This window comes from Lissotriton helveticus, chromosome 5_1 (assembly GCF_964261635.1).
Source record: "Lissotriton helveticus chromosome 5_1, aLisHel1.1, whole genome shotgun sequence".
Classification (NCBI taxonomy): domain Eukaryota; kingdom Metazoa; phylum Chordata; class Amphibia; order Caudata; family Salamandridae; genus Lissotriton; species Lissotriton helveticus.
This window is the reverse complement of record NC_136065.1, coordinates 1,276,333,083-1,276,359,638: the sequence shown is the minus strand read 5'-3', so window position 1 is coordinate 1,276,359,638 and position 26,556 is coordinate 1,276,333,083. Positions and strand designations below refer to the sequence as shown.

General features: G+C 45.5%; 1 protein-coding gene across 1 annotated transcript in view; it reads right to left on the bottom strand.

Moving 5' to 3' along the window:
* Window positions 1-513: 513 nt before the first annotated feature.
* LOC144755303 (fish-egg lectin-like) overlaps window positions 514-26,556 on the bottom strand; it is a 136,434-nt gene continuing 110,391 nt past the window's right edge. The window contains exon 4 of the mRNA XM_078644098.1: window positions 514-1,863. Coding sequence (XP_078500224.1) covers window positions 1,719-1,863 — 145 coding nt within the window. The 3' untranslated portion in view covers window positions 514-1,718. The remainder of the gene's footprint in view (window positions 1,864-26,556) is intronic.

Below are 26,556 nucleotides of genomic sequence, written 5' to 3'. Positions count from 1 at the left end.
CACATATTTGAGGATATGGATGGACTGGCCTGATTTAGAGGGAATCTGAATGAACCCTGCAGGCCCTCACCATGGAATTTGGACAAGGAAATGCATTCTTTTTCGGCCAACAGTTAATGGGTATTATGTATGTAACAACTGAAGAGGGGCCACTCCTTCTCCTTCCTTGTGGCCAAAGCCTGGAACAACCTTCCTCTCCACCTCAGACAGACAACATTGCTCCCCATCTTCGCAAGAAACCTCAAAATCTGGCTCTTCCACAGACCCCCTCATTGATGGACTGGAACCTGCGACCCCCCCCTCTCCAGCACCTTCAGACCCTTATGGGTGAGTAGTCACGCTTAACAAACCCCTGATTGATTGATTGTGGGAAAGACACGCAGAAAGTGTTGACAGATGTGTGGCCGCGGATTGCATACTGATTGGGATGAGAACTATGTTTTGTCTATGTTATAAGGTCTGGAGAAAACTCAATACAATGTATTTATAAAAAAAAGGCAAACAAATTCCACATATGATTAAATGAAGATTTTTATTGACAAAATTTAATGAAACTGTTCGTTTACATTGCATGGTGAACATAGAGGTTGGTGGGTGTAATGAAAAGAGAGAAGAAGAGCTTTTGCCAGAGCAGAAGAGACTGTATAAAAGGGAAATAGCAAGTGAACTGGTTGAAAGTGAAAGATGGGCTGCTTTAAAGTTTATCAAATTTCTTATTTCTTTTTTCTTTTTTTTGTGGCCGCTACAACTGATTTTCTCTCCTCTGCCAAAGCAATAGTGGTATATCTACCACATTTTGAGTTTTTCAGCTGACAACAAACATTTCTTCACCAAAGTGCCTGCTTTTGCCATAGGAGAAGCCCACTTAATTGAGAGAACATCTAGGAGATAATTAATCAATGATGGTTGCTGCTTGCAGAAGTTCCACCACCAAATGCTAGCACTGAAATTGACCCTCAAAACATAGGTACATTCCTCACACGTCAGGTCTTCCTAACATGAGTGGGTCGGTGCTAGTGGCTCATGGACACCATGCTTACTTCCCCTTGCAATGCTTCTCCACCAGAATTGGTGGTGGAATACAGGTCCTTGATTAGCCATTTAAGTTGACTTAAACCTTGGTGGAGCCAGAGCTGCTCTGCTGGCAAATTTTTTCCCACCTGTGAAACATTAAGCAGGGTGGTTAGACCCTAGGAGATTAGTATTGGTACTCCTGACACTGCCTTTGAAACCTCTAGTCTGAACTGATTATTAAGGCAGTGACGAGAAAGGAAGATGAAAGGGATTCGGATGAGCCCTATTTATTTTCTGTATCCTCCATTTGCGTGTCTTTCCACTAGTCTCTCAGCAATGAACAGGAAGTTATTGTGGGAGTAATTGTGCTAGAAGGGTACACTCCTTTGATTTTAATAGTGGCCAAATAGTGTGTGATGTCACATTCACCACCCCTGGCACTTTGGTAAATCAAAGACTATGGTAATGAAAAATAGGTGTTAAAAGGAGAGAGGAAAAAAGTGAAATTGTATGTGAAAACCAGCCTTTTATGGTACAATAGAGGCAAAGAAATAGGGAGAGGCTAAGGAACAGCAGTGACACAGTGGACGGGACTACACAATAGTAGAAGATGTTCAATTAAAGAAATGATCAGGAGAAGGCAGTGATCCATTCTGTGCCTGAAACAGATCTGCCAAGGTTGAGCTGGTGAGCGCTCTTCTGCTTTACAATTTGCATCTCAGGATCATCTGGTCCTTGGTGAGTACCCACAGCAAACCTAGGTCCTGTGACAGGTGTCTGAACGTATAGGTTTTGTACTGAAGCTGGGTCCAAGATGTTCCAATTGGGTTGCTTGCACTTATCCCATTCCTAAAATACAATTTGAGAGGGAGTTTATTGCAGATTTTCAGCTGACACAGATTCTGATTTGAAAATATGGAAAGCTGCGAGATAGCATCTTTATTATTGTACTTGTTGTAGAGGGTTGATACCCATCAGTGATATTGCTGCTTAGTCTAGTAAAGAAAACTGACACACTAAATAACATTTTCATGGTGCACCGTGAGTGCTGAAATATCTGAAGGCACTTGGACTTTAGTGCCCTTAAAATGCAGTGGAAGCTGGGTGCTGTCAGATACAAGCATCCTTGGTCGTTCAGGGTATCACACATTAAAATTCACCCCATACTGCCATGTGAGCCAAAATACTGAGAGTTTGTCCTATCCCTGAACCACAAATTAATTTCTATGAATACATAGAAAGTATTCTTTTTAATTTTTATTTTTTAATTGATTTTCAATTTCATAGGAGGAATAAAAGAAACAGTCTAAAACATAACAGTTGTCGCACATAGTCATAGCCGCCTCCCCTTCCCAACTCCCTGTGGTCCGTGGAGTGTATAAAAGCTGAATACATATTCTGTACAGCATATCTGCAGTATCTCAGTTTTATCTCATCAATGTCCCATACCTACGGTTTCATGTTTTCATTATTTTATCATTGTTTGGGTATCACATCATCCCTGAGCCGATCGTGTGGTGATATCTATCCTACTCCCTAGGTGTATATTGTCTGTGTCCCTTTATACAGTAGGTTGAGCCCATAATATTTCCTTCATCTGAACTATATCCTGTCAAAATATCTTGCACAGCCTCTACCCTTGTATATGACCCTTTCTGCTGCCATGTATATGCCCATTCTTGCCTTCCAATCATGTATTGTCAGTGAGGTCGGGCGCCTTGCTACATCTCTTTTCGCTAACACCAGTCCTAATGTGTTGAGTATCAGCTGCGGTCTGTAACTGTCCACGTCGCTAGGAATCCCTTACAGTATACATTTCAGATCCATAGGAACTCAAGCCATCCTCTAAGCGCACAGGGCAGGCTTCAGGTGGCAGGGCAGTAGTCCTCATGGTGCAGTAGGGCAGCCCTCTGAAGTACACAGCAGGCCACAGGCAGCAGGACAGTCCTCTAAGGGTCCTTCTGCAGGTCCAGAAGTGAACTGAAGAGTGGGTATGAGGGTCCTATTTTTATACTTGATGGTAGTTTTGGAAGAAACTTCTGGAGTTTTCCCCCTACTTAAGTTTCTGGAATTTTCTGCTTCCCTGCCCTAGTCCCAGTGTGTCTTCAGTAACAATAGGCTAGTGTGAAATTATTTGTGTGTGAGCTGAGACAGTGTCTTTAAAGTGCAAGTAGGGCTGTGCACAGCTCAGCCCCCCATCCTGCATTCGGTGGCCTATTCTGCCAACATCCTGTCCTTCTATTGTGTGACTGTTTGGAAGGAATACACAAGGGCCAACTACACCAAAGGTAGGATAAGAAAATGCCAACTTTCTAAAAGTGGCATTTTCAGAATTGTGACTTAAAATCTGACTTTACCATTAGAAATGATTTTAAGTAACAATTTTCTAGGCACAGCACATGACATTTCTACCTGCTCCCAAACAAAAGTCATCACTTTTTAATTGTGATAAGGTAACTCAACATTTTCCTGTGGGAGAGGTCGACCTCAAAGTAGTGAAAAATGAATTTGGGAGTTTTCTCCTACCAGGACATGTAAAACGTAAAAGTACATGTCCAGCTTTTTAATTACAATCCACACGGGCCTTGTGGCTCTCTAGAGCCTACCTTAGGGGTGACTTAAATATAATAAAAAGGGAGGCTTAGGCTTGGCATTGGGTTACATTTGCCAAGTCGAATTGGAATTTAAAAACTGCACACATGCTGCATTGGCAGGCCTGAGACATGTTTCAAGGGGCTACTTAAGTAGGTGGATCAATGAGTTCTACAGGCCCACTAGTAGCATTTAGTTTACCAACCCTCTGTATATGGTATATCACTTTACTAGGGACTAATTTTCCAATAGGTGTAAGCCCATTTTATCATATTTTAGGGAAGAGCACTTTAGCACTGGATAGCAGTGGTAAAGTGCACGGAGTCCTAGGGCCACAAAAACAAATAGGAGGGGCATAGGCAAAATGTTTGAGGGAAGACCACCCTAAGGTTGACATGTCTAACACCCTGCTTTAGGGTAAGGCAACTGTTTCAGGGACTAGGCTTCGGACTTGTTGGCTGCATGTGAATGCATGACCCAGGCTCTATATGCATGGCAACACATATCACTGCCCAGTTATATAAGAACATCTTCAGCATAGTGTGGTATCTTCAGAGTATTAACATTCCACATTCTCTGGAAGAATGCAGAATGTGGAGTGTTTGGGAAATTTTGTATGATGCCAATGAGATAGAAACTAGGCATGCCCTTAATGCCATCCAGAAGTCTAAGGCAGGGTGAAGAGGTTGAACAAAACATTTAAACAAACCATTTAGCATGGTGGGAAAAGTTGGAAAGTGGAAGGTATGAAATGGATTGAAGGTCACACCTCAATGTACCATGGATCGAGGAACACTAACTCCATACTTTGTTCTGCATAAACTAATATTAGTAAGAATGTGGAAAATGGGAGTGAGAGTGAAGATTGAGAGAAGTGGAAAAGTTGAAAGTGAGTAATGAATATGTGTCTCATAAGAAAGTTGTTGGAAAATCCAATGCAGATATGAGACATTTAGTGAGAGTCAAACTCTAGTAGATCTTCTAAGTTCTGCAAACCTGTGAGGATATAAAGATCTTCAGAAAGGATACTCAGATGGAAGATTCCCACATTTAGAATCTCAACAGAGTGGCAAAATGCAAAGGTGGTGATCAAGAGGTTTCTTTAGACAGTTCCAAATTGAAAGGACAATCATAGAAGATGCTATGGATTTGAGAAGACCTGAGAAATATACAGATTTTTCATTATAAGTGATAATTGTACATTTTTAAACCTAGTATGGGTTTTAATGTTTAAATCGGTGTGGTTGTGATTTTTATCATGTTATTCATTTTTAGTTGTATTATTCATTTCATGGTTGTGGAAAGGGAGGTGTGTGGTATTTTCAGCAGAAATATAACAGGAATGTATTAAAGTAAGTTTTATTGGTGTTAATTAATTAGAACCTATACAATGAATCACAGAAAATCATACAATTATAAAAGAACAACAAACCAAGTGATAAAATCATGAACATTGAAGAGCAAATAATAAGACTTTATGACATTGGTGCTTCGACAGTGGCAGAGGCAAACACAGTCAGATCCTTCGCTTCCAGGTGCCAATAAAGACCTTTTTGACAAATTTGCTGAAGTGAGAAAGATGTATAGGCACAGAAGTGGTCATGCAAAATTCCAGTACCCCCTTACAGGTGGAGACCCCATTTGACCTGAACATCAGATAAAAACCCCAGACAGCAGCATAATAAGTGTAACATGGATTCTTTTTTGTACTTTCAGAATCTACAAGGCATGCTCCCCGGTGTACCGGTCTAGTCTAGACGAAATTCATTAATTCGGAGAACCATGAGTCGTGCTCTGAGGATGCAGTGCCTGGTTTCCTTGGTATTTTCTTTTTGTTTAGATTTGTTTATTGGGATTTAGCATTTCATTTTACAAGTTGACATAATATCGTTATAATATATTGATATGCATCTGTAGGTAGTTGAAAGATAACTGTGGAGAACAGAATTCACAACCTTATTGCATATCCAACACATTAGACAAGGTACAGTAAAATATTGTGGGAAGTAACCTCTTGCCTGACTTTTGCCTGACTTTTGTTTCAGTACTAGTATTCTGGCTAGTACCTGGCTGGGTGAGTTTCCCATGATCGTGGATTGTTGTTTTATCCCCACAGTCACCTTTTTGTGCTATCCCATATAATATTTAGTGAATGCGTTCCCATTTAAAAGCCATCGGTTTCGGAACAGCGATGAAGATACAAAACTACTAACCCTGGGGGTGAACTGTGGAAGCTGTTGGGGAGCTCCCGGAATGTATATCTGTAAAAGTAATTGTGTAGCTGGTTGTGTTTACGTTGCATGGTGTGGGGTTGTGCGTGTGGGAGGGCCTTGACGGATTGTCCTGATGTGGTGGATAGGATCACCCGGTGTGGCCTATCACATCTCCGGCCTTAGGTCTCTGAGTTTGGCCTTGCACTGTCTTCTTTCAGTCCCATGGAGGATAGGGGTGGAGTCTGGGATTGAGAGGCTACCGGTGATTCCGCTTGTGTTGTTTCGTGTGTGAATTGGTATAATAATTGTGCCCACTCCAGAGATTTGGGATGTTTACATATTCCCTTCACTTCCTCCTCCCTCAATATCTATTCTTCCGCCGCACCCTACTTTTTCATGGCAACTATCCAGGCTGCGTTAGGAGGTCCCGCCGGGGCCCGCCAATGCATGGCCATACCTCTTTTTGGTAAGAGAATGGCTAAGGATGCAAAGCTGCACTTCACTTTTTTGGTCTTCCGCCTGCGGAAGATTCCGAGAGCATGGGCTCCCATGTGGACATGGTCATATGTTGGTCATCACTCAGAGTGTCCGGTATATTTTGTCCCAGTACTGTTGGATAGTGGGACAATCCCAAAACCTGTGTTTGAAGTCCGCCTAGCAGCGGGGGCAGGCTAGAAACGATGGAGGAGGTGTGGTGTTAGGTATGCTCTGTGGAGGATATTGAATTGAATTTTCTTGAAACACACATTCTTGGAGAACTTTTTGGGGTATTCTAGGGCCGGCTCCCATTCTTTATCATTAAACACCCATCCTACTTCGTTTTCCCATGTCTGTCGCAGCGAGTGTAGAGGGCGTTGGGGATTAGCTCCCGGACAGCTTTGTAGAACCAGGTAACTAAATGTCTACCCGCTCCAATATGTAGAACTGTGTGTAGCACCGGGTGTGTTGGAGGTTCCACCTCATTTAGATCCCAGTAGTGACTGTGCAGCAGGAACTGGCCCGGCGGAAGGTCCAATTGTTCAGCTATTCGGGCATACGTCCTTAGCTGTTCATCTTCGAACAGGGATTCTACCTCCGTGACTGAGTGTTCAGTCCATACCTGAAGGGCCTCGGGTGGTATAGTATTTATCCTTTCAGGGAAACCCTACTAGTGGAAGTAGAGGGGAGCATAGAGGTTTCTCTCTGGACATGCGAATAATTTTCAGCATGCACGTGTGGGCTATGGACCACTGCAAGGGGTAGGTGCGCTGTGGCTTGGTACGGGGAATGAGCATTCTCCGGATTGCCGGGAGGGGTACGCGACCCTCATCAGTGATTGTTTCTCCTATATGACGCTCCGCCGTCTAGTGTGATAACCACTGGAGTTGAGCCGCCAGGAAATATGCTTCAAAGGATGGAGCTCCCAGCCCTCCCTGATTCGTGGGTAAGTACAGTGCGGTTAAGGCTACCCTATGACGACCTCCTCCCCATAGCAGCGTAGTTAGCAGTGTATCCAGCTCCCGAAAGAAAAGGCGCTGCAGTATTACTGGTAGATTGGTGAAGTGTAATTGTAATTGTAAGTGGATTTATAGAGCGCGATTGATGCCCGGGGGCGTCCAAGCGCTAAGGGACCAACAGATGGTTAGGCAGAGGCGGGGATAGTAGCAGGAAGTTACTGTGGGGAGTTGAAAAGAAGAGTCTTGAGCTGTTTCCGGAATGAGGTAAGATTGGAGTTAGCTCTCAGATGAAGGGGAAGGGCGTTCCACAACTTGGAGGCGTTATGGGCGAAAGTGATAGAGTAGTCTGGCAACCATGATCATGCCTGGTTTCCTTGGTTAATGCCAACTTTAAATATGGATGCAGTTTCGTGTCCTCCTATGATTAGTTGCCTAATTGGCTCTCTTCGGGGTGAATGCAGTCTGTTTCCCCGAAATAGCCTTTATGCTAGAGTAAAGAGCATCTAGGGGTATCAATGTTTCCAAATTGCCATCTAGATCAGAAGCCGGCTTTCTAAGGGATGAGGCCCATGGAATATAAGAGGCAGTATAAAGCACTTGGAGAACCTTTTTAGGGAGTTTGTTTTACTCGTTGTGTTGCGTAGTAATACTTAAGGTAGGCAGCCTTGCTTCCAATATCTTGGCCATGCAGGCCAAGCTCTACGCGAAGTAGCGTGCATCGAGGATATTTTGGAAGTTGAAACAGCCTCCTACAAGCATGGCACTGTGCCTTGTTCAGTGCTGAAAATAAATCCCCCTGGGTAGGTATGTTGGCCATATCAGAGGTTAGGTAGCAGTTTCGCCTGAGTAACTTGCAGTATGGCCTCCATTGTTCGGGATCCAAGCTGGTGATATCATTTGCATAAGGCATAGGTAAATGCCTAGGACTTCCTATTAATCTGTTTATAGTGGGGAGTCTGTATCTATAAACCAGACACCAAATTAATTGTATTTAAATGTTTGCTGTAATTCATTGGTTGCCAAGCCTGCATCATGGGTTCCTCTTCTTTTTATACCTGTTGAAAATCATCACCTTTGTTTTATCTGGGTTCGCCACCAGTTTGTTCGCTGTGTTCTAAAAATAAAGCTCATTGAGAGCACGCTGCAGACCAATCTTTTTGTGAGCTAGTATAAGCAGTTCATCTTCATATTGAATCATTAAGAGCCTAACAGAGTTGATCTTTGTTGGATTGAGTTTGCCCTTGTTAGTGAAAGACCTCTGTCTGTGGTGTGTAAAGTTTAAACAGCATTGGATCCGGAATGCTCCCCTGCTTTAGGCCCAGTGTGGTAGAAATTAGCTTAGTCCCTGAGTTATAGACTGGACACGGACCCACGTGTCAAAGTACAATGCAATACCAGCGCTAAGTAGGCTGTCATGTATACCCCAGCCTGACAGATTAAAGCAGCGGAATAATCCACAAAGCACTCAGTTTCGTCTGTTAAAGAATGAAAGCGCTGTGTGTCAGATATAACACTATGACTATATTGTCAGTGGTAGAAGACTGTGGTCTAAAACCAGTTTGTTAGAAGGGTATGTTGTTAGCATCAGCCACCCATGTCTTAAATTCATGGAGTTGCGTATGTTTTAGCCTTTACATCCTGCAACACAATTAGCCTGTAGCTTCCTGTGTTGACATTTCACCCCTTTTTATGAATTGGATTAAGGATAGATCCCTTCCAGGATTGTGGGACCTTTACACTTTGAAAACAGGCCACATACAGTGGAGTGAGGTGGACAGCCCAGAACTCTGCATCAGACTTAAAGAGTGTGATTGGCAGCCTGTTATGACCAGGGGCCCATTGGATCTCAGGGCATTAATGACTTTAGATAAGGAGTCTTGATTGAATATTGTAGACCCCATTGCCACCTCTTCATTGTCCAGGTCTGATCCCTTCAACATATCAGCCAAACTATGGTAAACCGTGGAGCCTGGGTTTACATATGAGTAGTGCACAAATTTGACACATTTTGTTGCTGGGACACCGTTCCCTCTGACGACATATTTGTAATTTAATGCGTTCACGTTGAGCCAAAACGTATCCTGGTGTTTACTAGACAAAAGGGAGAATACATGAGGGGAGAACTCTGGAAACTTTGGCGACCTTTGAAGAAACCTACCTGCTTCCCCGGGGGCCTTTGATTTTGAGCCCGCATCTTTTCACCGGACCCATTGCTCCAGCGCTGCTGTGCCCGCTCAACCCCGCCGCTGCAAGCCCAGAAACATCACTGTGGCCGCTGTGTGGGGGAGAGCCTGGGAAGACTACAATCCCCAACAGCACCCGCGGCCGGAAGCCGCATACAGGGTAAGCGCCACAGGAGGCGCATAAATATCCACACCATCTCCAGTGGAGCGGGGAGAACTCTGGAAACTTTGGCGACCTTTGAAGAAACCTAACTGCTTCCCTGGGGGTCTTTGAACTTCGAGCCCGCATATTTTCACCGGACCCGCTGCTCCAGCGCTGCTGTGCCCGCTCACCACCCGCCACCGCAAGCCCAGAAACATCACTGTGGCCGCTGTGTGGGGGAGAGCCTGGGAAGACTACAATCCCCAGCAGCACCCACGGCCAGAAGCCGCATATAGGGTAAGCGCCACAGGAGGCGCATAAATATCCGCACCATCTCTGGTGGAGCGGGGAGAACTCTGGAAACTTTGGCGACCTTTGAAGAAACCTACCTGCTTCCCTGGTGGCCTTTGAACTTCGAGTCCGCATCTTTTCACCGGACCCGCTGATCCAGCGCTGCTGTGCCCGCTCACCCCCTGCCGCCGCAAGCCCAGAAACATCACTGCGGCCGCTGTGTGGGGGATAGCCTGGGAAGACCATAATCCCCAGCAGCACCCACGGCCAGAAGCCGCATACAGGGTAAGCGCCACAGGAAGCGCATAAATATCCGCACCATCTCCGGAGGAGCGGGGAGAACTCTGGAAACTTTGGCGACCTTTGAAGAAACCTACCTGCTTCCCTGGGGGCCTTTGAACTTCGAGCCCGCATCTTTTCACCGGACCCGCTGCTCCAGCGCTACTGTGCCCGCTCACCCCTTGCCGCCGCAAACCCAGAAACATCACTGCGGCCGCTGTGTGGGGGAGAGCCTGGGAAGACTACAATCCCCAGCAGCACCCGCGGCCGGAAGCCGCATTCAGGGTAAGCGCCACAGGAGGCGCATAAATATCCGCACCATCTCCGGTGGAGCGGGGAGAACTCTGGAAACTTTGGCGACCTTTGAAGAAACCTACCTACTTCCCTGGGGGCCTTTGAACTTCGAGCCCGCATCTTTTCACCGGACCCGCTGTTCCAGCACTGCTGTGCCCGCTCACCCCCCGCCGCCGCAAGCCCAGAAACATCACTGCGGCCGCTGTGTGGGGGAGAGCCCGGGAAGACTACAATCCCCAGTAGCACCCGTGGCCGGAAGCCGCATACAGGGTAAGCGCCACAGGAGGCGCATAAATATCCGCACCATCTCCGGTGGAGCGGGGAGAACTCTGGAAACTTTGGCGACCTTTGAAGAAACCTACCTGCTTCCCTGGGGGCCTTTGAACTTCGAGCCCGCATCTTTTCACCAGACCCGGTGCTCCAGCGCTGCTGTGCCCGCTCACCCTCCGCCGCCGCAAGCCCAGAAACATCACTGTGGCCGCTGTGTGGGGGAGAGCCTGGGAAGACTACAATCCCCAACAGCACCTGGGGCCGGAAGCCGCATACAGGGTAAGCGCCACAGGAGGCGCATAAATATCCACACCATCTCCAGTGGAGCGGGGAGAACTCTGGAAACTTTGGCGACCTTTGAAGAAACCTAGCTGCTTCCCTGGGGGCCTTTGAACTTCGAGCCCGCATCTTTTCACCGGACCCGCTGCTCCAGCGCTACTGTGCCCGCTCACCCCTCGCCGCCGCAAACCCAGAAACATCACTGCAGCCGCTGTGTGGGGGAGAGCCTGGGAAGACTACAATCCCCAGCAGCACCCGTGGCCGGAAGCCGCATACAGGGTAAGCGCCACAGGAGGCGCATCAATATCCGCACCATCTCCGGTGGAGCGGGGAGAACTCTGGAAACTTTGGCGACCTTTGAAGAAACCTACCTGCCTCCCTGGGGGCCTTTGAACTTCGAACCCGCATCTTTTCACCGGACCCGCTGTTCCAGCACTGCTGTGCCCGCTCACCCCCCACCGCCGCAAGCCCAGAAACATCACTGCGGCCGCTGTGTGGGGGAGAGCCCGGGAAGACTACAATCCCCAGTAGCACCCGCGGCCGGAAGCCGCATACAGGGTAAGCGCCAACGGAGGCGCATAAATTTCCGCACCATCTCCCGCGTTGCGGGAGCGCGCCGGAGTGTCCCGGGAGAAGCCGGGACAAGGACGGGCCCTCTCTGGCCCTCAGTGGCTAGAGGAGGCCGGGCAGGGCCATCCCCCTGTCACTTATCATTTTTGGCAACTTGAGCAACTGCATTATAAGGAGCTCTGAAATCTAGTACCTTGATTAATTGGCATTTATCTACTTGTCGTACCCATTATTTCCCAAGACGAGCGCTCCAACAATACATACTGACACAATCGCAGAACGATGTCCCAAAAATGCAGTAAGGAAACGAAACCTTCAGTGGGTGGGTAAATGAGAGGGACCCTTGATTATTTCATTACCAGAGCGACCTCAAGACTGGAAAACGAGATAGTCATTACGGAGCGCCGGCTTTCAACTGAACTCCTGAACAAGCGCTCATCACTAGGATCCCTCCAATTAGCGACTACTCCGAACCCAGGGAAGGAAAAATCCACACACAGTGACAACAGTGTTCCTTCTTTATTCCAGGATGCAAGATCGCTGTCTGATCTAAGCAGGACACACAGTAACTTGGACACTACTGTAGACTCCATATTAGAACTAATTCCAGAAGAATTGACTGCATATACCAGCTCAATGCCTATCCCAAAAAACAAACCCAGAGCTCCTCTACACCCGAAAGGATCTACACTAAAGAGAAAGAGGGCGGGAAACAGACAAAAGGGATAGGCATACTAAATTAGCGAAGATTTCCCCACATCCTACCACAAGTAACACCATAGGAACAGGGACAACTGCCCCAGTCCAGATACCAATGCCCATTCCACCAATTCAAAAGCTTATGGGGAACATTGAAGTCCTAGTGAAGTCACTACTACTCCCATTGTTAGAAAGGGTGAAACAGATAGCTGTCCACCTGGGGTCTATACAAGACGCAATTACTACCAACACTGTTCTTATCAAGGACTTGGCAGATGACAAACGGGAAAAAAACATTACTGTGCAACCCAAAAAGAATAGTCTAAGCACTGTGAATGAAACTACAGAGTTCCCAAGACCAGTACACGATAAAACACCAATTCCACCGAAGCATAGCAGCCACCAAATTGCACCAAGGATAGAAGGATCCGTAGGATATACAAATAAGCCAGGAAATAAACAGAGAGATAGTGCTAAGGAACCTCTTAACACTAGGAATTTGAAAGGCATCAACACACAAATAGACTTGCCGCCGGAAGCGGCTCCATATGTCGCAGTTTTGACGAGGGTACCAGAATTAACAACAGGGAAAACTGAAAGCTATTCTGAGCTTAAAAATAAAGTCATCTACTGGTTAAGAAACAACAGACCCCTACCTCCTAACATAAATGGTGAAATCCTACATGTGAGGAGGCTGGGATGGGTCGGCAGAGGCCTAAAGATACTCAGGGGGATGTAATAATTATTAATTTCAGGGACCTAAGAGTAATACCGTATCTAAATGATTGGTACTCTGAGAACCGAGGGGATGGGATTAGGATACACGGCCTGAGCTACTTCTACCCATGGTCCCTATTACCCCAGCAGCCCGGCTTAATGAACCGATATCACAACACCTTGGGGGGTCCAGTCTTTAACATCAACACTGTAAATCGATTTGTCCCACTTATGGGACTGAAAGATGTCGATTGACTTAATAACGCAATACCTACAACCCCAAGTGCATTAAACAACACTGCTTCGCCAATTGTTGTTAAAGGTTTCTCAGACTTCGCTAATCACTCCCGGGCGGGACATATAAATCGTACCGCCATCAAAAAATCTTACATTTTGGAGGTTTCAAGAAGCGGGCGTGGGGGGAGCAAGGATATGGCAAACCCGGCAGGAAAACAATGCCCCACCCATCCCTATGAGTCCTCCTGTCGAGGGAAGCTCTGATATTAGCATCCCCCACACCACACCCAATGATGACTATAATAACAATAGCAAGCAAAAACAGGTTAATTGCCCCTTAAATAACATCTATAAAACTAAAGATATGGGAATCACACTTTTGCCACCAGCCTGCCTGGTTACTAATTCCCCCGCTGAAACCGTTGACTGTGAGGGGCACCAATTTGTTACCGGCCTGGCTCCCTTATAGGGAATTTCAGAAACTGTTACACCCACTGGCACAAATAATGCCCCTATCACAGTATCGCCATCTTGCAGCAGTATCATTAGCTGGAACGTAGAGGGTCTCTCAGATAAAATCCACAACCCAGTATGGCGCGCAGTGGCTTTAAAACAGCATTGTATGCGTCCAAGAAACATGGGCTAAAAAGGAACAACACATCCTGGGATACAAAACATTCTATACCCCAGCTATGCCCAGTCACAGTGGCAGACACAAGGGGGACTGTGTACCTATATTTCTTCCACTGTTGGATCCCCAAATGTAAAGTTCTTAACTGATGAATTTCTTCAAATAGTAGTCTCTTCTTGGGGATCCCTACAAAATATGATATTGGTAAACTTTTATAATAACATTCCCCCTGCTTTGATAGAGCACGTAATAAAAAAACTCCTGTCAATCCTTATAAAAATCGAAGAGCAGACGGCAGGAGACATGGCCTTGCTATGGGTAGGGGATTTCAATTGCTCTCTTTGTCCCCGAGGCACGGCAGGTGTCTATGGGATGGGGGATTTTAACGAGGGGGCCCGACCCATTTCGCTCACTCGACACTTCGGGAGCTCCTCAACTCTATTTCCTCCCACTTCATTTTGTCATTTGTAAATGAGCTCTGCACCCCAATTAAACCATTCAGACCCACCTTTAATGGAAGGGGTTGCAACTCCACCATTGACTTTATGCTTTTGTCATCTAGATATTCAGGGACCGTCCGCAACTGGAACACCATAGACACCGCCCTTAGTGACCATTACCCTATCTTAATGATCCTGAAGTCCTCTTAGTCTACTCTAAGACCAACAAAAAACACCTTATATAATGTAACACCTAGACTAGCGGGCAGAAATGGATTTTGCATTAAATGGGATAGGGTGGTGCCTACCAATTTCATCCAAACACTTGTGGGTAACACATTTGAGGATATTTTAACTGCCTCCGTACTGAGGAAGATCATCAAACGATAGTTGCTTCCTTTTTAAAAATCTGCACGGGAATAATAAGTTTATTAACCAAAGTGTCACGCCACCCTCCAAAGGAGAATCCGGGTTGGTTCAACGGGAGCAGTACCAAGGCGCTTGTCGCCTTAAAGAAAGCTCTTCACTCCTCCCCAAGGTCTAGGGAAATTATACAGTCAGCTAGGCGCACATAAAGGGCTGCCATAACTAGTAGGAAGAAAGAGTTAAAATCCATGGCTTCGTCGGCTCTCCATGAAGCCTCAGAAAAGAAGGACAACATAGCCTTTTGGAAGGCAGTTAACGCCCCGTTCTTGCAAAACAGTCAGGGACCCCAAATTGACTTAGCCATCCCGGCAGCAACCTGGGTCAAACACTTTGAAAGTCTATATAATAAGATTGATGTTCGAGGGCCAACGGCTAAAGATCCGGACGCCCCGGTAGAATATACTCTGAGAAGCTCTTTTCCGCTGGAGATCCAGTTCCGCTATGAGGAAGTGATTAGGGCACTCAATGAAAGTACGTCGGGGAAGGCACCGGGGCCGGACTGTGTCCCAATAGATTTATTTAAGTCCATGATTGGTCTATGGGCACCCATATTGACCAACGTGCTCAACTCCTTAAACAACATAGGATTTATCCCTACCTGGCCGGAGGCAATTGTAGTCCCGATATTTAAGAAGGGGGACAGGAATGATCCTGCCTCCTACCGACCAATTTCTTTACTTGATGGTCTAATGAAGATAGCAGGCAGAATCATTCTAAACAGAATGCAGGGCTGGTTGGAAGAGCAAGAGATCATCTCCAACCTACAATATGGCTTCAGGGCAGGAAAAGGAACCGTTGAGCAGGGATTAAACCTGGCCCTAATAACAGCAATATATACCCATGCCAAAAAAAGAAACCTCTTTGTAACCTATGTAGATTTAAGCTCCGCATTTGACTGTGTGGACCATGAGCTGCTCTGGACAACACTATCTGAAATTGGTCTAGACAATCAAATGTTTACGTTTATTAAGGAGCTTTACAATGGGGCAGGTGCTCGCGTCAGATTCGGCCGGAGAGGCGAGTGCTCCGATATGTTCCGGAACCATAGAGGAGTAAGACAGGGGTGCATCTTAGCGCCCCTGCTCTTTACTCTATATATTAACAAAGTAGGGGGTTATCTTACTGAAGCCTATCATGACTACCCCACAATTAATGGGTCATCTATTCCAATACTCCTTTACGCGGACGACGCGGCAATCATGTCCCAGACAAGGGTTGGCCTGCAAAGAGCGGTGGAAACATTTTCTGAGTTCATGAAAATTAGAGGTCACCGTGTGAACGTTTCAAAAACATATACCATGTCATGGGGAACTAAGAACAGGAGGGTACCTTGTCCAATTTACTGGACGGTAGAAGGGTGGAGGTTCTCGACAGATTTTGCTACCTCGGTATAAATTTTGAGAGAAGGGGCTCATGGAAACCAGCTGTAACCGCCAGGGGGCTCGCGTTCTCCAGAGCCACGGGTGCCATGATAAATTTCACAAATAAACTTGGCGGGAGGACTGTCAGAGAACTGCTTCAAGTTTATAAAGCTAAATGTATCCCGACAGGCACATACTGGGCAGGCCTCTGGGGGACGGAGCAGGTGGACTCCATCCAACGCACTGAAAACCGTTTCCTCCACTATTTATTGGCTGCACCAAGGAGCACGGCAACTTATGTAGCACACAATGAACTAGCCTTGCCATACATCACAGACATTATTAAATCCTCTCCTGTCTTGTTATGGCATAACGTCTGGGTTAACCCAGAGACCAGCATGAATAGAGCTGTACTGAAAGACTGCCTGGCACTAGATGGAGTTGGCAACATCAAATGGCTCACCTATGTCAAAGATTTAATGAATGACATTGGTCATCCTGAATACTTTTCCAACCCAGACAGCATGCTGAATGTGCCCAGAAAAGTGCTGAAGCATCTCCTCTTACATCATCTAGAGACCAAAAGATGGCGGGTGGAAAAATACAAGAGAACGGTCGTGCAACACCATCTGATCACTCCCACCAAGAGGATACAACTGTATCTTTCGATCGAACAACCTCCTTTCAATCGCATGCTCTTGACCCGCTTCCGTACAGATACCTTTTTCAGGATAATAAGCTTCCCCCATTGAAATGACTGGAGAGGATAGACTTTGCCATGTGATAACATCTCCTACCAGTCAAACATCCATTGCATACTTTTCTGTACTTTTTATAGCTACCCAAGGGTCTGCCTATTAAAACCTCTACTTGTATCATGGGGCCTGCGAACCTGTAGAGGAGCATATGAAAAACTAAAATGTTTAGACAACATAAAAATCATTGCAGTTGTATCCACTTTTCTGAGGGCGATTGTTAGATCTAGAAACGCGATGTAATCTCTACATGATTTGGAATGGGCATAGTATGAATTATGTAAATTACCACCATGAACGCCCCTATGGATTTGTCGCAAAGTACTTGCTCTCCCCAGACCTTTTATCTTTTTATAATGTATGGCACATTTTTAAACATTGTTTTTAATGCACTTATTGATTTTGTATTGGAATCAATTTTTAAATGTATTATTTTCTGTATGCTTTTATGATTTTGTTTCTTACAAATCGAATAAAGCTTATCAAATAAAATGTAAAAGAAAATTAAATGAGTCAATTCTGATTCCATGTACTTTACTTTTGACTTCCACAGCAGCATGCAATAAGCGTTCCTTTTATTTCCTAGCGCCTGTAAAGCAGCATGGTTGCTTTTGTCTTTGCCTGTCCCTAACTGCAGCAGTATTCAGAGCCTTTTTACTTAATCTCAGCTTGGTGGAGAACCTGTGAATATAATTGCTGTGACAGCTGATCACGCTCCACACTTTTCAGAGCAAATTCCCCGATAAAATCTTACTTTAGCTGGATTATGTATTGTTTTGATAACATTTTTATAAAAGGGTACTTTTTTCAAGAGGCAGTGTTTAAATACAGATGCTTGAATTATGTGCCACTTTCGACACAAAAGCTGCTAGGACCTCAGCCTGCCACCAGAAGCTGAAGAGCAAGTGGAGAGACACAAACAGACCAAACACATTTGCAGAGAAGAAATTATGGAAGATTGGAACAATCATGGAGGTAAACTCAGAATATCTAGGGGGAGCAGATGCTATTTGCCTTTTGGTAGACCTGGCTCTGCGCTTGCTACCCCTGCTCTCCAGAGTGTGGGAATCCATTTTATTTCTACAGTTAGAGCACTTTCTTTTTCCCCTGACCCCTCAAATAGGAGGCTGTTGAGTGGTAAAAGATTGGAGAAAGAGTCAACCCTGTGATGTCATCACAAGACAAAAGGTTTCGACATCTGTTGCACTAACCATGGTATTTCGGCAAATCAACGTTTATGAGAAATACTGTACTCTGCCTCCAGCTTTAATCAAGCATCCACAGATTGTCTCTTAGCTGGTATTTGGTAGGCAATCCAGAAATTGTGGCGACACAGCCAAGGAGAATTGGGAAAATAATACCAAACTAGAATGCCACTCTTGGCATACGTCCTCCAGATCTTGCTGACTTTTCATCACCAGTTCTTCCCCTGCCTGCACAGCACCATGCAGATATAAACCAGACGGAAAACAAAAAGCAGTGGAGAGAAGGAGAGCCCCCCCTTCATTAAAAATAAAAAGGTGGATGCAAGAGGTACCAACAATGTCACAAAAATAGTAATAGTAAATAGAAACATTGCAGGTAGGGTCCTCGGAATGGACAGCAGATCCTATTCTATTTCCATTTCTCGTACATGGTACACAACCTTGGCATACACAACAAAAGGTACAAAGTTCCCCGGGGGATAGACAAGAAAGTGTGTGTGTGTAGAGGAGGAGAGCAAAGGCAGGGAACAGGGTGTTCCCTTGTTCGAACTAGAAGACCTCACACACCCAGTGAGCTAGATGTCATGCTTCATCATTGGCCTCCTGCTCCTCGTCAGACTGGCGCTGCAATGTCTGACAAGCGCCTAATAGGCGCTCTTTGTTGGAGTTCTTTTTTTCCAGCCAATGGTTGAGTGCGTGTGAGGGGTCAAGTGAAGGTGTAGTCGTGAGGGAGTGGTGGTTAAAAAAGGGGGGTCAGTTCACAAGGACCTTTATTCACGTGGCTGACTCCCTTGATTAAAAGAGTGGGAGGGGAGATAGGGACTGTAAGGGGCACAGCGGACTACCTCAAACCCTCTGATTAGGTCGACATGTTTCTTGCCCAACTGGCAATTCTTCAGGACTTCAGGTGCTCAGTACTACACAGTGATGAAAAACAACAAAGAAAAAGAAAGGTAAAAAATACAATCTCGCTGGGTCAGTAAGGGGGCAGGCCAGGAGGTCCTGCTCTAGTGTGGTGACCTAGAAGAAATGTATAGAAATAAGCCAAACATTTACATTGGCGTTATCTCACGAACAATCGATCACCATAGCTCTCCAAAATTAGTTCACACACACAAAGAAATTAGAAACACAATCAGAGGGCATCTCTGCAGTATTTGCCCATAGTCACATATGTACAATATAACAGTTAGGAACAGAAATAGGATGAAGATGTCAGAAGGGATGGAATGCAAGGGCTAATCCTTACCCTAGGGGTGTCCCTAGTGGGCCCCGCAGTCTGTTCCCGTGGGGCAGCACGATAAGGTACGGTACCTGTAAAGAGAGAGACACACGCACCGGGTGCCAGCTTTAAAAAGGGGGGGAAAGATTTACAAGAGTTGAAAAGCCACTCGGATGGTGGTGGATGGAAAGATGCCTGGATATCAGGTGTCTAAGCATAATCGTTGTTGTACTCGCCCTCGTTTCCAAGATCGCAGCGAGCCAACACAAGCCCCCAGTACCCCCTGATTGACTAGCGTGTAGTGCATCCCAAGCAATGTTTATAAGCGGACAATCAGGGCATGAAAAGGGGCTTGCTCAGCTTAAAACAAGGCAAGAGCCCTGTTGATAACGCCCCCATGGGGTGGCGAGGGGATGTGAGACAACTTGCCAAACTCCTTAACATTCCCCTATGACCCGACTTACACCATCCATGGGGGGTCATGTACACAAGCCGCCAATCTTTGCAAAGGTCTGGCAAGGGCATTTCAATTGCTCAAGAGGACCTTCAAAGTCCGTGGTTGAATACCGCCAACGAAATGCGGTGAGAGTCTGCATACCACATAGACCCGGCAAATATTACACGGACACATTGCTTACCTCTAGTGTGTGCAGCCAGAGCTCGCAAACCTACCCACACGCGTGGCGGTCCAAAGGTAGCGCGGAACAGCTGTTGCCGGTTTCCCGAGACAACCGGGTTTAAAAGCTGTCCGTACTTCCGCATCGAGGACTCTGCTAGTGAGCGTGGGCCCCAGCAATCATGTCTGCACATGCGTCAAAGAGGTGTATAGGTGTCGTGAGAAGCTGCTAGTGTCATTTGAGTAAACGCAGCGGCCATCTTAGGGTGGGGTGTTGGTAAACCCCAATGCCTGTGTAAAAATACAGAGGGACACTGCATCTTGTGATGCTCACAGTATAGTCATGTTACCCCAGTGCCTGTGCAAAAAATATCGAGGGACACTGCTTATTCCGAGGATCACAGTTTAATGGGTATACCTAGAGACAGGGTGCTAGTCACGGATAACAGGATGAATCAACCTTAACCCCCACAGGAGAAGGGGGACGGATTTTTTGGTGCAGCTTGTCGTCTGAGCAGGTGGTGGAGTAGTGCCTACTTATCCAAATGGGGATCATCTAGACAGTGATGACCAAGGGACGGAGTCATTTAGGCCCAGTGTATCCAATCGGAGGCGGTGTACCCATCGCTGTTCAATCCTAAACAGAGCTTGTTGTGTAATTGATGGGTGAGATTCAAGTACTAGCCACTTGATGCTATCCGCCTGGTGGCCATGTTGGATGTAGTGTTCATAGAGTCTTGTGTGTGTTCTAGAGCACCAGATGTTGCTCTTATGCTCCATGATCCTTAACTTCACCTGCCTCATTGTCATACCGATGTAGTTTTTGCCGCAAGGGCAGGTTAGCATGTAAATACATCTGGGGCTATTGCAATTCGTGTGTTTGGTCAAGTGCCAGGTGAATGTATCGGACAATTTAACTTCCTTGCACTGTACTGTCTGTGAGCATACAACGCAACCCCCGCACTGGTAGTGACCAACTACTGGTGGGAGCCTCCACAAGGTACTTTGGCCAGAGATCGTTTGTTTTTTAGGGCATGTATGGATAAGGGCATCTTTTAGATTGGACGTGCGTTTGAAGGCAAAACGGGGATGTGGGATATCTAGGCCCCCTGTGTTCAATATCCCCCAATGTTTATTCACAGTTTTTTTCAGAAACGATGAATTTTTTGTGAAGCAAGTCACGCAAGTGATCAGGTTGTCAGGTTCTTTCGGGTGTGTCTCAAGTAGGGCCTCTCTAGGGTTATTAAGGGCCCTTTTGCGTGAATCGTGAATCAATCTGGTTGGATACCCTCTATCCTGTAGTTTGTGTTGGAGCAGAACAGACTCCTTTTTGTAGTCGGAGCTGGTGGTGCAGTTTCTGCGTATCCTGAGAAACTGGCCAAAGGGTAAGTTATCCCTCAGGGCCCTGGGGTGATGACTATTGTTAAGGAGAAGACTGTTCCTATCTGTCTCCTTGCAATACAGGGAGGTGCTCAGTCCTTCTTGGTCTAGGCAGATTGTTAAGTCTAGGAATGGTATCGTTGTATCTGAGACAGTGCCTGTAAATCTAAGGAATGGATTCTGATGGTTGATCCAGGCACAGAAAGCGTCGCAGCTCTCCCGGTCCCCTCGCCAGAGGACCAGTATATCATCGATATACCTGCGCCAGAGTGTTATGTTCTGACAAAAGGGGTTTTGTGCTGAAAGGATGCATTGATCTTCAAAAGTGGCCATGTAAATGCAGGCTAGGCTAGGGGCAAAGGTAGAACCCATCGAGGTCCCCTGGATCTGGTGAAATAATTGGGACCCATACTGGAAAAAGTTCTCCGTCAATACTATGCTAGGGCAGGCCATAATAAAGGAAATTGGCATGGGTGAGGCCCACGCTTCCATCTGGAGAGTGGCCTCCACAGCTTCCAGGGTAGCCTGCTGGGGAATGTTAGTATAGAGTGCCTCCACATCCAAAGTTAAGAGGAGGTCGACGCTCTCTCTCCCCTCGATGGAATCAACGAGGCGGAGCACATCCCTGGTATCTTGAAGAAAGGATGGTATCTTCTTCACAACAGGTTGGAGGAATACATCACAACATTTGGAAAGGGGCTCCAATAGTGAGCCGATGCCGGATACAATGGGCCTACCTGGAACAGGAGTTGTACCCTTATGAATTTTGGGTAGGGTGTAGAAATAAGGGGTGACTGGATCTGTAGTGAGTAGAAACTCTGCCTCATTTTTAGTGATCCACTCATTGGTTTCTCCTTCCATGATCAGGCTAGTGATAGTGGTGGTTAGCCTTGGAGTGGGGTCAATTGTCAATGGTCTGTAGTGGGTTGTATTGGCGAGTTGTCGTTTGCATTCAGTGTCATAGTCACTGGTGTTTTGGATCACTGTGGCTCCCCCTTTATCCGCCTGCTTGATGACTATGGTAGTGTCATTCCCGAGTGTTGGTACAGCCAGCCTTTCAGCATTGGTGAGGTTGTTAAAGCTACTCGTGTTTGGTTTGTTCTCCAAATTCTTAAGGACTGCCCTCTCGAATACCAGAACTTCGGGCGGAACCATACCGTCAGTTGGAGTAAACGTGGATGGTTTAGGCAACCCTGTGTCGGTTCTGTTGCTGTCCGGTCTTTCGCTAAAGAAGGAGCGCAAACGTATTTTCCTGAAGAGTTGCTTAACCTCGCACATTTCGTTAAAGCTGTCAGGGATAGGAGTAGGAACAAAGCCTAGACCTTTCTCGAGGACCTTAGTTTCAGTAGGGGTGAGAGGTCTAGTGGAAAGGTTGACAATCAGACTCTCCTCCCTCTGGTTGTGCTCCTGGTCTCCACTGATGTTGATGTGGTTGGCTGGTCTTGCCACTGTACCCCTTTCTGGCCTCCCCCCCATCGCCCTCTTCCTCTGCCCCAACCTCTGCCGTGAAAAGGAGGGTTAATTGGAAAGAACTGTGGTGGTCCCTGGGGATAGAAGGGGTATTGCCAGGGTGGCATCATTTGTGGTGGTCCCTGAAACATTTGACCCTGGTTGAAACCTTGGTTCCAATTCGGACGGCGCTGATTGCGGTTGTTGTTGGGGGGGTACCCACCGCTGGAATCACTGCCGGACGAGCCCCTCCGGCTACCATTATCTGAACTTTCATCCGAGGAGTAGCCGTTTTTCTTATTTGTGTATCCTTCCTTGAGATAGGGGTACACCTTCTCTTTATCAAATTTGGCCACATCCTTCTGGAGTTTAGTCATCTTTTGTTTGAGTAAAAACTCTTGGTTCTCGGAAATCTCTTGATTAATTTCTGCTAATTTGGTGGTAAAGGGAGTCTCCGCCTCCGGGCCGCAAGCTCCGCCCCCAAGCCGGAAGCTCCGCCTCTGGCCAGAATTAAAGGCCCGAGTTCGGACTTAGAGTTAGTAGTCTTAAATCTATTCTGTGAATACCGAAAGTAGTAAGTTTATTCTGTGAATCCCGAAAGTAGTAAGTTTACTCTGTGAATCCCGAAAGTAGTAACTGCATTCTGTGAATACCAAATAGTAGTAAGTTTAGGATTTAGTCTTAAGTTCATTCTGTGAATCGGGCCCAGAGGCAATAGTATTACATATCCAATTGAAACACTGAAAAACCTCAACATAGCTGGCTATTTATTATGATAGAAATAAACATCTTTGACGCATTATTAAAAGAGAAAATTATCTAGTCCAGTTTTGCACTTAAGAACATAAGCACATGGTTGAGTGTTATTGTCCCTGTGCGATTCAGGAACCAATGAAGCCAAACTCTTCTTATTACTTTACAGGCAAAATGTGTCCCTTATTTACTACATAAACTTGTTCAAACAATCTGAAGGATTATTCCTAATAGTTCTGTAGTTGATTTCTCTCATCACCACGGACCACTTAGAAAAAGGGATGGAGATGTCTAATATATCCTGCTTGGCAGACGTTACTCTTATGGTGTGAAAAACGACCCTACTGCCATTATTGACTTTCAAGAATTCTTCATTCTTGCAACACGTTCCTCTTCATTTGGTCAAGCAAAAGGTGGGATTTACATTTTTCTATTACTAGAACTAGATGCCAAGCCTCAAGACATTGATCTTCAATTGCCAGGGCTTCTATGTATCAAAATTCATTTACAGATGTCAATTATTTTATTCAATATATACCAGAGTACAAAGACATTGATCAAAACAACCCAGATTACTTTCTTCTCGGAAATAATTAAAACTGTAACACAACAATATCCAACATTCATTCTAATTATCTCAGGGGACCTTAATATGCACAAGGTCATTAGAAATCCTTTAGATAATTCAGATAGTGACATAATACAGTTGAGCTGTGCACAATTGCAAAAATATGGATAGTAATATTGCAAGAACACCGACTGCTTAATTAAAAAAGTGTAGCAACTTATAAAAATTCAAAGCACCATTCTATACTTGATTACACTATCATTTCAAGGGACTTGGTGTCTGAAATTGATGGATATGATGTTATTCCTAGATTGTAAAGCAATCATAATCCTCAAATCATTATACTGGCGCTAGCAGCACATTATCAACCAAAGTCCAATAATTTAAAACAAATGCTGACTGCTTTTAATTTGAAAAGGATTATATGAAATCAACAAAACAACCGGAAAAACTGAAATTTGGGGAGGATCAAATAGACTAGGCCCATTAAGAATTTCAAAATGGAAAATCAATTACAGATACGTGGTCTTATTTATGTTCATCCTTAATAAGAACATTTCCAGCAACATCCTCAGCTAGGGCAAACTCCATTTAAATCACTTATAACAGATGGTACTCTCATAAGCTCTATTTACAAAAGAAGGTTCTCAGCAAATTAGTAAGGGCAGTATATAAACAAACAAATCCAAAGTCCAGTCATGACAGAAAGCATTCTTTCAAGTTTTAAGTAGAACATGCAAACAGGAGAACTGGGAGGCCAAAAAGGCTTACCATTAGCAAATATGGTCAAGACTACATTATGCTTGCAAAACAAACAATATTCAAGCCTTTTGGAGAACCATTAACGATTTGCAAAAAAGTTGCAGGAGGGCAAATAGTCAAAATATTTCAGAATCAAGCTGGGGCATTTTAATCTCTGGTCTGTATGGGGCCTGCACTAAAAAACACACTGAAAAATCTTTCCAGAGAACATGATAACCACCTCAAGTGACATAAACTATCAACCCTATGGGAAGTGAAAGTCCTTATAAAGAAAGGCTATTAACGAATAGGCATAATAAATGAGGAAATGATACCAACTATAGAAGAAATTAGATCAAATAGGCATCCCCAATTAAGGGGTCCATTAGGATGGCGGGCGGACTTAGTCCGCCCACCATCTTATCGGGACTAGGGACCGCCCACCATAAAAGCGGGGGTCCCGTGTGTGGCATTAGGATGCGGCCACCACAGTGGCGGCCGCATCCTGCATTCATAACATTGTGGCGGGCGGTGCACTCTGCACCGCCCGCCACAATGCCATGAATGCATGCACGCATTTGCATACACAATGCGGCAGGCACTGCGCTGTGCCTACCGCATTGCATATGAAAATGCAGGGGGGTACCACAGGTACCCCCCGTGTGCACCCCCCACCTCTCCTTCACTTTGGGGGCCCGCAGGGGGCCCCCAAAGTGAAGACCGCATGCCTTTCCGTGGCGGCATTGCCACCACGGAAAGGCATCACTTACACCACATAATAATATGGCTGGCGGTGTCTGTTAGACACCGCCATCTTATTATTCCTTTTCCGCCCCGACCGCAAGGTGACCAGGGAGGAAAAGCGGCGGACGGTCCTTCCGTCCGCCGCGGTTTCCCCCGCCATACTAAGATGGCGGGGGGAATTCTGGACAAGATGTCGTGCGGATTGCCTCCGCCAGGCCGGCGGTGGCTACCGCCAGCCTGGCGGAGGCAATCCGCCCGACATCGTAATGGGCCCTTAAGTTTTTAAAGCAAACCCTGATCTGTTGGCAAGAGTATTGACTCTGTTATTTGGAGAGGTAGTAGCAACAAAAGCGGTTCTAGAATCATGGCAAGGGAGTATTTTACATCCTATATACTCCAGATAATACAGCTAACTATAGTCTTGTAGCAGATGTGGAGACGAAGGCACTTGCATATTGTCTGCATAAGACCTCGAAGAATGGTGCAACATCGTCAAATATTATAATTATACCAGTATATCAATCAGGATTCTGGAGTGGACAGTCAACAATTACAAATCTACAATCCCTCACACTGATGGTGGAGAGGACAATATATAAAAATCAGAAGTTATACATTTGATTTGTCGATCTGAAAGCTGCTTTTGATACTGTCCCTCGTAACTTGATATGGTGAAACTTGGCAGCATGGGAAGTACCGCAGAAATTACTAGATATGATAATACTCCTATATACAAACACTTGGGTCCAGGTAAAATTGGCGGACGGCAGCCGTTTGACGCGATGTTTTGAAACATCAATCAGTTTAAATCAAGGCTGCGTACTAGCATCATGTCTTTTTTTATCTATTAAGGCTGATCTGCCTCTCCAGCTGCAAAACCTTAATGCTCATTCCCCTAATCTTTTAGGCTGTAAGATAAAATATTTACAATATGCTAACAATACTACTAAGTCATACGCCAATAGTTTTACAATGTCTTGTAACATCTTTTAATAATTATATAATTTTAAACCAATTACAAATGAATATAAAGAAAAACAAAAATCAAG